The sequence below is a fragment of the Lontra canadensis genome, unplaced genomic scaffold (genome assembly GCF_010015895.1).
Source record: "Lontra canadensis isolate GAN:19392208 unplaced genomic scaffold, GSC_riverotter_1.0 scaffold51, whole genome shotgun sequence".
Classification (NCBI taxonomy): Eukaryota; Metazoa; Chordata; class Mammalia; order Carnivora; family Mustelidae; genus Lontra; species Lontra canadensis.
The window spans coordinates 13,882,816-13,898,570 of NW_022631045.1; the positions used below are offsets into that span (position 1 = coordinate 13,882,816).

The window sequence follows — 15,755 nt, forward strand, 5'->3', positions numbered from 1 at the left end:
AATATGTATGCACCTTTAAAGGGTTTCTTCTTGAATTAAAGAATTCTGTCACCTTAGAAAGAGTATGTGCTCTGAGTTTGGGGGCATGTTTTGTTGTTTGTTTTTTCAGTAGTCCTAGCCAGCCTGACAGAAAGAGAAGCTAGGGTTTTAGTTCTAGTTTGATCATTCATTGTGCCGATTTGAGCAAGTCACTCAACCTTTGAGAGCCTCTGTCTACTCCCCTCATATCAGGGCAGCTCAGAGTGCTTAACCCCTCCCTTCTGTTTTGGGCTGCCGTCCTCCCCCTTGGACTTAGAAAGTGATGGCACATAGGGACAAAATGCTGGGGGCTACCATCTCGCTGAAATAGACTCGAGAAACTTGAAGCAATAGAGAAGTTCATTTGATTCCATCATTGGTGGAGATCGAATTGGACATTTGATGACCAGATCTTCAGGAGTTTCTGAGAAGTCATATCTTTTATGTTAAAGACAACAAACATTTTGATCTCGAATGGTGATTGATACTCAGGCAGGTGTTTACTGTAGAGAAGTCATGGTGTTACTGCTTCTATACCCCTTCTTTGTTGTGTCCCTTTAGAGTCTCGATGCTTCAAATATCAGATTTTATTGTATTTTTTTAGGATTTTATTGATTTATTTGATAGAGAGAGATCACAAGTAGGCAGAGAGGCAGGCAGAGAGAGAGGAAGAGAAGCAGGCTCCCTGCTGAGCAGAGAGCCTGAGGCAGGGCTCGAACCCAGGACCCTGGGATCATGACCTGAGTTGAAGTCAGAGGCCCACTGAGCCACTCAGGTGCCCCCAAATACCAGATTTTAAAATATCAGGCATTTGGTGGAATGGTTGTCCTGTAGGTGCTCTTTGGTTTGGTAGCCAGTATAAAAGGGCCCTCCTGCCAAGGCCAGGTTGTGTCTGTAAGATGAAGAAACCACCCACTTTTGCAGGGTCATTATAGTGACTAAGTGAAAGAATATATTTAAGTTCTTGGCACTTGTTAGACACTCAGAAATTGGCAGGTGATACTGTTATTGTCAGTAGAGTTGCATTGGTCCATCCCTACTAACTCTATTTTCACGATCAAAATGGGAAAGTGATGTTTTCTCTGTCACATCACCACGCTCATGACGGGTCTGCTCTTGCCCACCAGACTGCCAGCTCCTGGGCACAGGGCCAGTGAGGTCCCGATTCAGGTTACTGATCTTTGTCTATCCCAGTCAGCTCTGTTCAGCAGCCATGGAGACCCTCTCCCTTACCCTCTGGAACTGTGTAAGAAAAAAGCAAATTTTTACGGATTTTTATTCGATAATTGAGAAGCCATGAGATCTTGGCCAAACTACTCAACTTCATTGTGCCCGAGTTTACCCATATGTAAAATAGGGAGATGGAGTAGATGACATGAGCAATTTCTTCTAACTGTGAAATTGTGTGATATGGTAATTCTGTGATGGTGTTGCCTGTGTGTGAGCAACCCTGGGAGATTTGCCCTCCTTATCACATGTGTGTATACTTTGATATAAGGGTGATTTCCTTCTCTTTTACATGTCACTTGGGAGTAATTCTGCCCTCCTTCCCAGCATTTGATTTCTTACAGAAAATTCATCTAGAACTTTGTTGTTGTGGGTTTAGTAAGCCACACTTCACCAAAAGGAGAACAGTAACGCTCTGTACTTTTTTTAAGCTTGCATAAACTCACCCAGGTGACTTTCTTATAAGACATCATGTGTTCTGTTGTTCTGTGATCACACTGAGACTGACACTCTCCAGTCCAGCAGCTCCATCATGTCTGAGAGAGGCGGCCCAGGCCCTTTGGTAATGGGGACTTCTGGAGGGTGGTGAACTTGGGGTTGGCACAGGCGGGAAAGAAAGAGAGGGATGGAAGGAAATGGATATATATATATTTTTTTTTTTTTTAAACAACTCAGGCATGCCTGTCTAGAGTGGTATACCTCTCCCCCTAGTGAGAACCACTGTTCCGGGCTATGTTTCTAATGGCTGTCCATACTCTCCAGCTTTCTCTGGGATGGGGAGAAGACAGTGTCACGTCTCTGTAGACCATGCTTTATCAATCTCCTTTATGATGCTTTATGGGTTATTTTCTTGTCTCTTGGCTTTTAGCACATCAGAGCAGAGTGACGATGATCCTGTTTGTCCTGGAGCTGGAGTGGGTGCTGAGCACGGGGCAGGACAAGCAGTTTGCCTGGCACTGCTCGGAGAGTGGGCAACGCCTGGGAGGTTACCGTACCAGTGCCGTGGCCTCGGGCCTGCAGTATCCTTTGCTGAACAAAAATCCCTTGGTGGGAACTTAGCTGTTGTCTCCTTTCTTTCATGAAAAGTTTGGGTATGTGCAACTTGAAAGTTTGTTATTTGCTGAGTTGCCCTGCTGATTAAGATTCTCATTGACTTGACTGGTAACACAAATCATGGAGGGTCCTCACGGAGGTGGGTGAAAGTGAGGTGATTTCCCCCCAAATAACAGATCCTGCTGAGCAGCTTGTAAGGTGACTGTGACACAAGTCTGACATCCAGACAGGACAGAGTCCAGATTTCTGAACGTCAGCTGTCAGAAGGAATTCTGGAACAGGGAGATAAAACCATCAATGAAAGACAGCCTTTACCTACAGAAGTAATTTGCATACAGATATTAAGGTTGTGAAGAACCACCAGAATCCTATTTATTTTAAAATATTTATGGAGAAGCTACAGGGCCACAACCACTAGTAGGTTAACTGGTATTTACACAGTAATAGTACAGACTTTGTTCCAGGTATAAGGCCCTTCCAGGATGTGTAGAATGATACTAATTCTTATCCCCCAAGTCTCGAGACCTATACGCCCGGTGTGAATATCGCTCATGCTGGGTAATCCTCAATTCTGGCCCACTAGACTGCAGCATACATGGTCTTGACTGGTGTGAAACCCGGGGCGTGATGCTGTGTAAGGAACAGCAGGCCCTGGGCTTCTTGGTTTAAAAAGCGGAGAATCACTCTCCACCTTGTGATGAATGAGGGAATACATGGAAACAGATCACTTGTCAGCAAAAGCAGGAAGAAATAGTAAGACTTGCTTTCAGATGTTCATCTCATATTTATAAAATGCCTATTCAGTGATTCTCAACAAATCTGACAAAGTACTTTGCTGTCTCCTTGCAGACGGGCGACAGTAGCTGTATTTGTGTGTGTGTGTGTGTGTGTGTGTGAATGTTAGCTCATGGCACTCCTCTTTTTCTTTCTTGTTTTCCTCACTTGGAAGAGCAAGATGATGAAACTAAGGATGGCCATCGTGGAAGGTTCTAAAAATGGCAAGTTGCCAAGCAGGCCAGAAATGAGAGTGATAAGGAGCGGCAAGCAGGATCAACTTATCTTTGAGAGGGTGATACCCGCTGTTAAGAAACCTGAGTTTACTTTCTAAAAGCCAGTTGACATAAGTCTAATGCCTGAAATATATGAACTCTCTTGTCGTAGTTGACTGATTTCTTACAGTATTAGAATTGGAAAGGCCCTTAGTGGTCATCTGGGTCAACTCCTCGTTTTACAGATGAGTCAGCTGAAGCGCAGAAAGGGTCTCCTGCCTTATCTGCAGCCACCCTGCTAGTATGTCAGAAAGTCACCAGAACCCATGTCTTCTGCCTTGGCACTGCTGTTTTCTCCCATCATACCGTGTTACCTTTTTGAGACCAGAATGGCGTCAATATGTTCGTACTATGCTGGCTTCTACATCACTAGCTACACCTAAAAGATACATCTTCTTTATTACTTAGCCAAGCCAAGGAATATAGAAAAAAGGCAGATCTCACCCTTAAGAAGTTTACTTTTTAAGCTATCTGAAAATGAGAAACAACACGAATGCCCAGAATCAAAAGTCTCCTGACTGTGGTGGTCCCTGACCCTTCTCTTTAGGCATCTTCTAAAGTCACCTTCATTTTTCAACTGTTTCCTTTGACCACACCATGTGGTTTACCAAGCTGAAAAAATCATGTGATCCGGTATCAGAAGCGTGTGTGTGTGTGTGTGTGTGTGTGTGTGTGTGTGTGTGTAAAAGCCTCTGGGTTCATTTAGCAGTGTAACCATCTAGTTCAGCCTTGGTGTTAATGGGGAGGGGAGCTTCAGGCTCTTCCAGAAGATTCCCTCACCTTCCACATTTTGCTTCTTCAGCTCCGAGTTTGGAGCCACAGTGCCTGCCCTTACTCCTGATTTAAGAATGGCCTTACAGCCTTCTATCTCTGATAAGTTTCCGATGCTCTGTGGACACTGCATAACTTCATGTTACTTTTTCAGAGGGTGTCGTATGGGAAACATGCGACTTTCCCAGGGCTGGAGGGTTTTTTCTGGAAGGTGCCCAGTGCACAGATTGTTAACAGTGTAAATATACTCATATAGTGTTGGGGTTCACACTAAAATCCAACTTTTAAACACATTTTTTCATGGGAATCCTCCACCCCACCTCTTTCCTCTTCTTTCTGCCACTTGTCATACTTACAGGTTTCTTAAGGAAGAAGTTCTGCTGAAACTACATAAAATATTAAGAATAATATCAGTACCCTAATGTCTCTTCCTAGTGGACAGTGGTGGTGTTACATAAAAACTTCCACAGATGAACCACCTTTTTCCCATCTCCATCTCAAATGGTCATTCATCCACATCAACAACAGAGAAAAATCAGGTTGAGTTAGCCTTTTTTTTTTCTTTGTTCCGGCCTCACAGGGGAGGGGAAGAAGTACGTGTGCAGTGGAAATAACCAAAATTCAAGTAGAGAAATAAAGGAAGACAAAGAGACTGATCTTTCAAAAATTGAATTACCAGATTCTGAATAACCTCAAAATCTTTGGTTGCTTTGGCTAAAGGTCTGAAGCTTCAGGCATTAAGAGAGCTAGAACACTAACAACAGTAATTGAAAGGAAGAGAGGAGAGCAAGGAGCAGAGGAAAAAGAGAAATGTCTTAATTTGCAGTTCCCGAAAGTTTTATTTAGTGCTTCTACATAATGTTACTTTGCTCACTCTCAGAACAATAATTAGAAGTAAAAACCAAAAGACCAAATTCCCAATTTTCACAGTGTAGAAACCAAGGCTCAGAAAGGTTAAGGGACTGTCAGGACTCCTACCTGGCAGAACCAGGATTAGAACTCGGGTATTAACAATCTTTCCACTAGCCCTTTGAACACCGAAATACAGCAGAGTGGAGGTATTTCCCAAAGGTCACCTGGCAGATTGATGTTAGGAAATTGAACTGTTTTCCTTCGTCACTTTACTTCCTAGTATTTAAATTTGTGCACACTTAAGCTTCAGCTTTTAGTCTTGTCATTTGACTGTGTTTCAATCCCATTTTTCATGCTTCTGCAGAAATAATTAAGGTACTCTCCGTTTCAAGATTTTATTCATGTTGTAGGTATTTCCAGGATGTCACCCTATATAGGACAAGGTCTTTTCACCAGGAAGTCTCTTAGATCTATTCATATTCAGGGCAAGAGCACTGGAAAGCTATAAGATTATCTTGATTTTTATATTAATGACGGTCATGCTGGCTTTGAGGTTATACTGTAATTTTATTATTTCAGTTCTCTTTCTAATAGCTTTTGCTGCATTTATATTTTTTTACGAGACTGCTACTATTTACCTGCCATCATAAAGACTGTTGGGTATCAGAGTGCGTTTGTTTCTTCATCTGTGTCGTTATAATTAATCTAGGTAAATGTAAGGTGATCTTAGTCCACATCAATCTTAATATCGTTTTACATATATCTCCCTTGTTCTTGAGACTGGGAGAATTTGTGGTGCCTTGTTCTTCACTTATGAAAATTTTCAAAACATGCACCATCTGGGAGAAGAGGCTGTAATGGACACTCACATACTCATCAGATCCAGGATTGATTCTTCAATCTTTTTGGCTTTCTCTCTCTCCTTGCTGGAGTATTCAGAAACAAATTTCAGACCTAATGTCATTTCATCCTTACCACCTTCATTGTGCGCCACTGAAAAACACAGAATTTTAGTAATCACGATGCTATTATGACTCCTAAAAATTTATAACCATTACTTGATACTATAGAATAATTGATCCATTTTCACATCTCACTGGCTTTTTCCAGTGAGTTGATTTGAAATCGGGTCCAGACATAGTTCGCAAATTGACTATGGTTGTCCTATTCTAAATCTCTCAATCTAGAGCAGTGATCTCCTCCTTCCCCTCCCCTTTTTTTTTAAAAAGATTTTTATTTATGTATTTGACAGAGGTCACAAGTAGGCAGAGAGGCAGGCAGAGAGAGAGGAGGAATCAGGCTCCCTGCTGAGCAGAGAGCCCAATGCAGAGCTCTATATCAGGACCCTGGGATCATGACGTGAGCCAAAGGCAGACGCTTTAACCCACTGAGCCACCCAGGCACCCCTCCCTTTTTTTTAAAATCCTCCTATAACTTGTTGAGATACAGAGTCCATGTTCCTGGAGGCAGCCCCACGTTCTGAAGTGATCTGTGCTTCCTCATGTTGTCATTTCATCACTTCTACCTATACTTCTCCCATGTTTTTTTTTGTAAGCTGGGGGTTACCTCTACAGTCTTGGTTCAGTTCAGATCCAGCTTGTGGTTGTGCTGTCTGGTTCCTAGTGCTCGCAGCAGGAGGCACCTAGTGGTGGGTTGTCACCCCTTCCCATCAAGGCCCAAATTGGTCAGTTTTTCAGGTGGTGACCCCTGGGTCGCTGTGGCACTGACCCGCTCATCAGCCTTGCCTTTATTGGTCTCTCCTGAACCAGTTCTTTTGTTAGGGTCACAAAAATGGTGATTGTGTAATCGGATAATTTACTCCACATGTGTTATTTGGAATTCTTTATAAAGTAGAACTTTCCCTCATTTAACTAGGGCTATTTGAGATACATTTAGTATGGGAAAATCAACATAAATTCTTAATTATCTTTAATTGCTCATTTTCAGAGTAGCGATTCAGTGCCCTGGTTACCTCCAGTAGGTGTCTTTTTTTTTTTCTTTTTGAGCATTATTATAAACTCCTTTAAGGTTTTTTTTTTTTTTAATAATATATCCAGTAGGTTTCAGTAATTTGCCTTTTTTGATGGTAGTATTGTCCCATTGTTGGCCAGTAAGCTTCCATCCTACTGGCTCCAGTGTCTTTTGCTATTATCTCAATTAATTTTTTTTAAAGATTTTATTTATTTATTTGACAGAGATCACAAGTAGGCAGAGAGGGAAGCGAGAGGAGGATGGGGGGGAGAAGCAGGACCCTCGCTGAGGAGAGAGCCCAATGTGGGGCTCCATTCCAGGACCCTGGAATCATGACCTGAGCCGGAGGCAGAGGCTTTAACCCACTGAGCCACCCAGGTGTCCCCTCACTTGCTTTTGATAGAGAGCCTTTGACACAATGTGTCTTAACCTTATCTTGTACTTTCCTGTCCCTGTCCTGAATTAGCCATTTCTTTTAGTGAGGAGTAGTATCAGAGATAGCTAGGGAATATATGTGTGTATATTTCTGAAAAGAAAATAAATATTTCATATAATAAATTCAGATTTAACATTATAGGGTTTCTACTTCATTTTTGTACTTGATTCTTTTACCTTGAGCTGAAAATTGTGTCTTCTAAAACATTAGCATATCTGCTTTATCCTGTGGTACATTTAAGCTGTTTCAAAATAATAATAGCAGTATTATAGCAACAAGACTACGGAATGAGATTTTAGATTTCCTTGCAGTTCTCCTTGTCCTTAGAATACATTCTCCCAAGGATGTACAGTTGAAACACTGTTTTAGAGTCACTTGAATAATTCTGTTAACTGTGGTTATATCACCAACTTGATAGGTTCATTGATTTTACTTTATTGTCAATTTAGGGGATTTTTTTCTTTTAAATTCATACATATTTTTAATATGTAAAATAATGACATGATTCCGGAATGGAAACTATGACAAGAGAAGTCTCATTATCATCCCTGTCCCTTCAGCTCGTTTCTCCCTTCTCCGTAGGCAGCCACTTGTGTGAGAACTTGATTTATCATTCCAGAGCTTCCTTTTGTAAAATGAGTCTACCCCCCCCACCATCCTCCCTGCAAGACACACACACACACACACACTTCTCTAGCCCTCTCTGTCTTAGGCAAAGATAGTGTAGCTTAAATACCTTGGCTTGTTTTCCCCACTTTATAATATACCCTGGAAATTTCTCCATGTCCATTTGCTTATGATATGGAGCTCCTTTCCCCCCCCAATATTGCATGGGTATATCCTAGTTAATTCAGTAAGTGCCCTTTTGTTGGAATTTTTTTGTTGCCTTCAAACTTTAGCTATTTAAAATAGTGTGGCCCGAATAGCCTCCAGTATGCATTTTGTACTTTGGCCAGTGTATCTGTGGGATAGATCTCTAGATGTGGCATTACTGGGTGTTATCAACCCCACAAGCTCAGCTAGAGACTCAGTGCCTTAGGTTTGTACTGGAGACCAGTCACGTAGGCAGCCTCTCTCTGACAGGTACCAAAATTCTGGACTAAGTAGAAAAGCAGGTATTTGGCATAAACCATATTCTGTGTACAGTTAAGGCACAGGGAGCCACTCTTGTCTGCTAAAGGTGGAACCCTCCAGAAATCCAAGTTGTGAGACACCAACCCAGCCTTGTAAGCAGTCTTTCGAAGGCTAGTATTCAGGTCTGGTTTGACTCACACATTTTCATTTTCACACACCGTTTTCATTTTCATCTTCATTTCTTCTTGAACTTTGTGTTCATACATTTTACCCATTTCTCTCAGGTTTGTGGTTGCTTTCTTCTTGATTTTTCTTTTTGTGTTAGGGATTTGGCCCTTTGTAACATAAGTTACAAATATTTTTTCCAGTTTGTCTTTTGGCTTTGCTGCTGCTATCTGTTGTTGATGTTTCTAGACTTGGCCATTTTGTTCCAGGGGTCTGTTTGTCTGTTTATGCACTGATACCACATTTCTAATTACAGAGATTTTATAACATGTTCTATTATCTGGTAAGGCTAACTTCCCCTATCACATACCACATTGCTCTTATTTTCGGAGTATTCCTGGCTCTTCTTGTTTATTTATTTTTTATATGAACTTAAACATCCCCAGCTCTGAGAGAAAAAAAAAGCTCTGTTATTTTTATAGGGATTATGTTAAATTTGTAAATTAATGTTGTAAGGAATGACATTACCGTGTGATGTCTTACTGTCCCATAATGCTGCATCTTTTACTTCGTTGTGTCTGCTTTTGTATCTTTTAGTGTTAACATCCAAGCTTTCTTCATATAGGATTTACACGTTTCTTGGGTTTATGTGTGTATCTATGTATGTATGTATGTACGTACTTAAATCCCTCCACTCAATTTTGAGAAACGATCCTTAATGTTTCCATGATAGATTTGATGTTGAAACCCGGCATGTGTTTATTGGTGACCAATCAGGCCAAGTAACCATCCTCAAACTGGAGCAAGACAACTGCACCCTGGTCACAACATTCAGAGGACACACAGGTGGGACTGACTGCAAGCCGTATCTCCACGTGCTGCGCTCACGGTGACATATCACCGGCCGTGTGTTCTGGCGTTCGGCTGCCGTGTTGTGAAAGTGACAGAGTACAGTGTGCTCAGATAGGAATGATACATTTAACTGATTTCAGAATGGTTCAGTAAGATACAGTGTCAGAAATTTTCCACAGTTTTCAGTGCACACAAAAAAAGGAGCCAGTCTGTTTCAGAACTGTTGGTGATTTGGTTCTGTGTCCTGTCGCACTGGAGAAAGCTAGTGTTGGCGTATGTTGATGAGACATTGTTTAAGGCCATGTGGCAACTGCACCAACCCCGGAAGACTGAAAAGACAGCTGCCTCAGTTTGTCCTTTCCATCCTTGGAGCGAGAAGATGGTGTGCAAGACAGACTCCCCCACTTCTAAGACAAGTGAAATAAAAAAATATGTTCATTGTTTAGCTAGGCTACATAGGTTCCTTTTTGACTTCTTCTGGGCTCTTCTATTATTTAGGATTTGTTTGTTGGGGAGAGAATCAGGATCTCAGGATCATGTAAGCAAGGTAATATAAAATAATCCATGCTTAGCCTCTGAAACACTTGAATAGTTGATAATGATTCGTGTGGTTTTTTTTAAGATTTTATTTATTTATTTGACAGAGATCACAAATAGGCAGAGAAGCAGGCAGAGAGAGAGGAGGAAGCAGGCTCCCTGCCGAGCAGAGCGCTCAATGTGGGGCTCGATCCCAGGACCCTGGGATCATGACCTGAGCCGAAGGCAGAGGCTTTAACCCACTGAACCACCCAGGTGCCCAATAATGATTCGTTTTTACTAGTATTTTTAATATGTGATGTTGACCCTGGGAAATGAGTCACTGCCTGTTTTCATGGTTCTTAATGGGCTTTTTAGGTCTCCTACATATTACCAACCTATGATTTAGTACAGAATAAGGTTCATACTGAGTTTAGATGGCATATAAGAACACAAGTAGGTGAATAGGGATGTAAAATGGGACAGTACCTAGATCATAAGGGATTTCCTCAGGGGGAAAAAAGGAATGCATTAAGAGGAAATTGAATCCAGGGGAAAAGAGTCCTAAAAGATAATCTTAACTATCTCTGTTTCTGGGAAGAAGAACACATAGAAGCATCCCCTGTGGATAGGACCCAGGTCTTTCCTGATTGGGTTTCTCTTTTTAGCCACCTACACCCTGAGTAAGCCTGGCCTGTTAGGGACCCAGAACTGTTCCCACCTCAGGAACCTTAAACTTCTTCGTTTCACTGCTGACTCAGTCTTCTAATCTTTAGCTTTTCTAAACCCTGCCTCCGGCCCCATTTGCTCTTGTCGGTGTTGACCAGTCAGTCTTCAGTCCCTCATTCCCCCATGTCTGCGCCCCATCCTCTCTGGCTTTCCAGAGGGGTGTCACTTCAGCCACGAGCCGCCCAGCGCTCTTGGTTCAGGTGCCCTGGTGCTTCCTGGAAGGACAGGTGCCCCATTCACACTGTCCCCATGGGGCTGCGGCAAGTCGCATGTAAGCCTCAGGCCACCATTACCACTGCCCATTCAGCATTCCAGTCCACCTGCCAGTGTCGCCTCAGTCCCTCCACACAGCCCCTCCACAGTCCCTCTGTACTCCCCAGGACTTCTCCAGACCTTCACTGCTCTCCTCGAGCCCCTGCCCCCTCCCCCAGCTCCTCCTTCAAGGAAGAATAGAGGTGATCAGATAGAAGCTTCAGAAATGTTCTTCTTCGGAGCGCCTGAGTGGCTCAGTTGGCTAAACATCTGACTCTAGATTTGGTCGTGATTTGGGATCAAGCCCCAGCTCCTCGATCAGTGCTTGAGATTCTCTCTGTGTCCCGTTCTGCCCCACCCCACCCATGCCCCTGGGCACTCTTGCGCACTCTCTCTCTCTCTCAAATAAATAAATCTTTTTAAAAAAACATTTTTTTTTTCTTGCCTGCCCTGTATTCCTCCCCTCTACCTACCTTCCTCTACCCCTTCCTCATCTCTGGCCCTCCTGCCTCACTGAGGAGTCTCCTGTCCTCTGGCCTGGGGCCGATTCTCCTGGGGTCTCCACATCAAAAACTGTTCCCTTTGTCTCCCCTTGACTGACTTATTCTTCTCAGTGTATTAACATGCTTAAATGTTTTGGCTTTCTCTTCAACCAACAGAACCCTCTCAATCCTGTATCCTGTTGAGGCAGTTTTTGCCTTACTCTCTTTAACAGCTGTGCTGCTTTTTTCTTTCTTTTCTTTTTTTTTTTAATTATGGTAAAATGTACATAATCGAAAACTCACCATTTTCATCATTTTTAAGCTTGCACCTCAGCGGCATTAAGGACATTCATACAACATCTATACAACATTTTCTGTATTATAAAACTGCAGCTCTGACCCCGTTAAACACTGACTCCCATGCCCCCACCCCCAGCCCCTGGCAGCCACCATTCTACCTTCTGTCTCTACGGATTTGCCTGCTCTGGGTGCCTCACATCCTGCATTGTTTTGTGACTGGCTTCTTTCACTTGGCATGATGTCTTCATGTTGTGGCAAACAACAAGGCTTCTTCAAAGAATATCATTTTCCGGCTGCTTCAAATTCTTCACCTCTCATTTGCCTTCCACCCACCTGCAGTTTGGCTTGTCTCTCGCTCCTCTGACACTGCTGTCCCCAAGGTGGCTGGTGACCTGCTGGTTGCTGTATCCAGTGGACATGTTTTAAACCATATCATACTTAACCTTCCGCAGTGTTATGCATCGTGGCCCTTCTTGCTTGTAACAGCCCTCCCTTTGGCTTCCATGACACAGTCTCTCCCAGTTTTCTTCTCCTTCTCTGACTGTTCTTTCTTATCTCCTTAGTGGTCTTTTTTGGTGGGTTCTGCCCTGGACCCTGGTCTCTTTACACGCATTGCTCTCCCTAGTTGATCGCAGCCACTGTTCCCTATTGTAGAAATAAAAGGTACAGTTATTTCCTCAAATTCTTCACAGCCCAGTGAGAGACAAGAACCAAAGAGTGACAGGACGGCAGAGGCAGGGGGAAGCCGGTACAGGGCACTTCGAGGAACACAGAATGAGCACTTAGCTCAGACAGGTTTGGGAGTCTGTCAGGAAGGCCTTCTCAGCAGAGGTGTTGCTTAACCTCAGATATTTGGGAAGGAATGAGCGTTGAGTTCATGAAAAAGAAGTGAGGCGAGCACTCCAGGTGGAAAAAAACAGTGTCGTCCAAGACATGGAGATCTGCAAGAGTGTGCTCTCCTGGGAACTTTAGTAACTCCTTTTGGCTGGCATACTGAGTCTGAGGTGGCGGGCAGCCAGAAAGGAAGCGAGAGTCCATTTGGATCACTGAGGCAGTAGCCTGACGTCAATGCAAAACTGTAAAAGAGTTTTAAGCAAAGACGTTAACCTGGTCAGAATTTAAAAGATTGTTCTGGCAGCAGAATAGAGAACATAACTGGAAAGCTAGTAGAAAACTGCCCCTCCGAGTGTGGCAGGAGGAATGGGAAAGCCAGCAGTGGATGGGCCCAAGGTGAAATTTTGGTGCTAAGTTCGGCATGCCGGTGACCAGACTAGGTAGTTCCCAGACTTGGTTTAGGCAGAGGCGGCTTCCAGCCTGGCTCCTTGGTAGCAGCCATTCACTGTATGGCTGAGAGTGGTGCTCTGAGCTCCCTGTTGCTGCCTCTAGGCCAGAAAAGGGGTGTAGCTGCTTCTTACTGCTGCGTGGGGAGCCAGAAGTGGCCCAAGGGTTTCCTGTCTTCTGGGTTAGTCCGAATAATAAAATGTCAGCTTGGCATTATGCCTTACCTTTCTCAGAGTTTAAAGCATTCTTTTATGACTTTATCATGAAGTATCTTTGAGGAAGACCAGATGTGGCCCAGGAACGTTGCTAATTAACAGGAAGGCAAATGTAGCAGGTCACATAGTCAGCTTACTACTGTTATCCATAGACAGTGGTATGCACCCACCGTCAGTCTGGCTACAGCACAGCTTGTTCATCTGTAGCCAGAGCAGGGATGTCTAAGAGATTCCTTGATGATGCAGACATATTGTTGAGCTCCTCCTCTCCATTCAGCCCATCCTGGGCCCTGAGAGGTCCCAAACTCTGGGAAAAGGGGTTTTGAAGGATTAATCTCATTCCCTTAACCCCCAACATAAAGACTTTAGGATGAACCCAGATCCATTAAAGAATGATATTGGGGGTCTTATCAGTCCAGATCCAAACTCAGAAGCACACAGTCTGGTATGTATACAGAGTCCTAACCATTCACCCATCACTCTGTTACAGTACAGAAGGTCATATAAAAATGTGGGTTAGAGATGGCAATGGCCTAATACCACAGGCCAACATAGCATTTACTAATCCATGGGGACCTAGGAAACTAGTTTTATGTTCCTTTGCTCCCTCTGCTGGTTTTATTCCTGTAACTAAATGCTAGGTATCATAGTTCTTTGCTATTTCTGCAGAAATCAGAAAATACTTCTACCAAAAAGTCCTACTGACTTGAACAAAGGCAGGGGGGAAAATCAGATTTTAACCGTTGGAAATCCATAGTATCAGTAAAGTAACTTTTTTTCTTTTATGTCTAAGGGTTATTTTGATTAGTATGAACATGCTAGAAACAGAAGGGCTTGAACAGAACTTGCCAAAGCACACTATTTAACAAAAAAAACACAGACTTGTTCATTAACTATTAGGGAAATCATTGAAAGTTACAGTATAACTATAACAAAAATAACTAAAACAAGGAGAGGCATAGTTCAGTGCCAATACGCAAGTTCAAATCATTACGCTGTGATCATTAAACCAGTTAAACACAGGTAGTTCCTCAAAAGATTATGAGTGCAGCAAGTACTGTGATGCCCCAGTGCCCTCAGAGGCTGCTTCGGAAGCAAAGAAGAAGAGGGCTTCCCTCTCCAGGGCGCTAATGGGAGACTTCCAGGGAAGTGGTGTTTGAACGAAACCTTAAGGAGAAAGAGGAGTTACCCAGGGGATGAGATCATTCTAGGCCCCAGGTGTGTGAAACAGGTATTTGGAAGGGAGTGGGCAAGTGTGAGCAGCCGTATGGCTACCTGTGGGTGGTGTGGAGAGCCAGAGGGGAGGAGTAGAGGTTGAACTCCCAGGTGATGTGAGTGGAGAACGACGGCCATTGTTCTCAGGCACTGTGAGATCATTGATGATCACAGGACATCACACATCACACATCAGTGATGAAGTATGAGCAGGGCGGCGGCCTGCTTTCCATTCTAACAAATCAGTGTGGCAGCGGTGGCACTGGATTGAGGGGGGACGAGAGTGGATGTGCAGAGACCATTTTGAAGGATGGCTGCTGCCAGAGCCCCACTTGTTTGGACTGGGAGGATGGCCATGGGCGTGACGGGAGGTCTTTTTAGGAGATCAAGCGGCACTTGGCTTTTGGGTGGGGGCATCCGGGTTTCTTTTGGGAGCATTTGGGTGGATGGTGATGCTGTTTGCTGACACCAGGAGCACTGGAGGTTGGAGCGGTCTGGGGAGAGAGATCCCGGTGCTTGGAGATGCCCCTGGGGAGGCGGCAAGGAGATAGCGGCATGTCTGTTGGTGGATCTCGGGAGCAAGGGGTTGCCTGCAGGTAGAGCACGTTCAGCTTTACAGCAACCTCCTCACTTCAGCAAAATGCAGCAGCTGAAAGGTCAGAGACTTAATTCAAGAGAACTTGTGTTCTGGGGACTTGCTTCATCGCTCTCCTGTCGTCACAGGGAGCCCGCACACCTTCTTCACCTTGTAGGTGGGATGGCATGCTCTGGGCGAGGTGCCCCGTCACACCAGTAAGGACAGACCCAGCCGTTTCCAGCCCCAACTTTGCAACACTTCACATAGTCTCTCTAGCTTTTGCAAGATACATTGTAAAAGCCTCTAAAAAATGAGTTCACTGTGCGTTTTTGTGACACATATTAAATTTCTAAAAGTTTTCCTACTCTTTGATCTGGTGCAGGTTTGGGAATCTCTTCTAACTAAATAGGAACATGATCAAAGATTTACAAATAAAAATGTTCATCTTAGCAAAATTTATAATAATTAAAAGTTGGGAAAAAATGTAACAGTAAGTGAAATAAGGTACATCCGTGTATTGGGATATTATGTAATTTTTCATTTATGAGAAAATAGAAAATTTTATTTTGACAAAAACATTTATTTTTAAGAGTAAAGTCATTTCTGTTGGAAACTGCTCTAGCAGTCCTATATTATGCAGGTCAAAGGTAGGGAAAAGATATCATGAAATGAGGGGAGCAGAAAGATGGAGGAATCTGAAGGGAAGTAAAATGAAATAGA

General features: G+C 43.4%; 1 protein-coding gene across 4 annotated transcripts in view; it reads left to right on the top strand.

Annotated features, from left to right (window-relative positions):
• Nucleotides 1-15,755, top strand: part of WDFY2 (WD repeat and FYVE domain containing 2) — a 180,840-nt gene that overhangs the window by 132,686 nt on the left and 32,399 nt on the right. For all 4 annotated transcript variants that reach the window (XR_004384632.1, XM_032874119.1, XM_032874118.1 and 1 more), the window contains exons 5-6: nt 2,114-2,264; nt 9,350-9,462. Coding sequence is in view for 3 of the 4 variants with exons in the window: in XM_032874119.1 (XP_032730010.1) it covers nt 2,114-2,264; nt 9,350-9,462 (264 nt within the window). In the remaining variant the exon portion in view is untranslated. The remainder of the gene's footprint in view (nt 1-2,113; nt 2,265-9,349; nt 9,463-15,755) is intronic.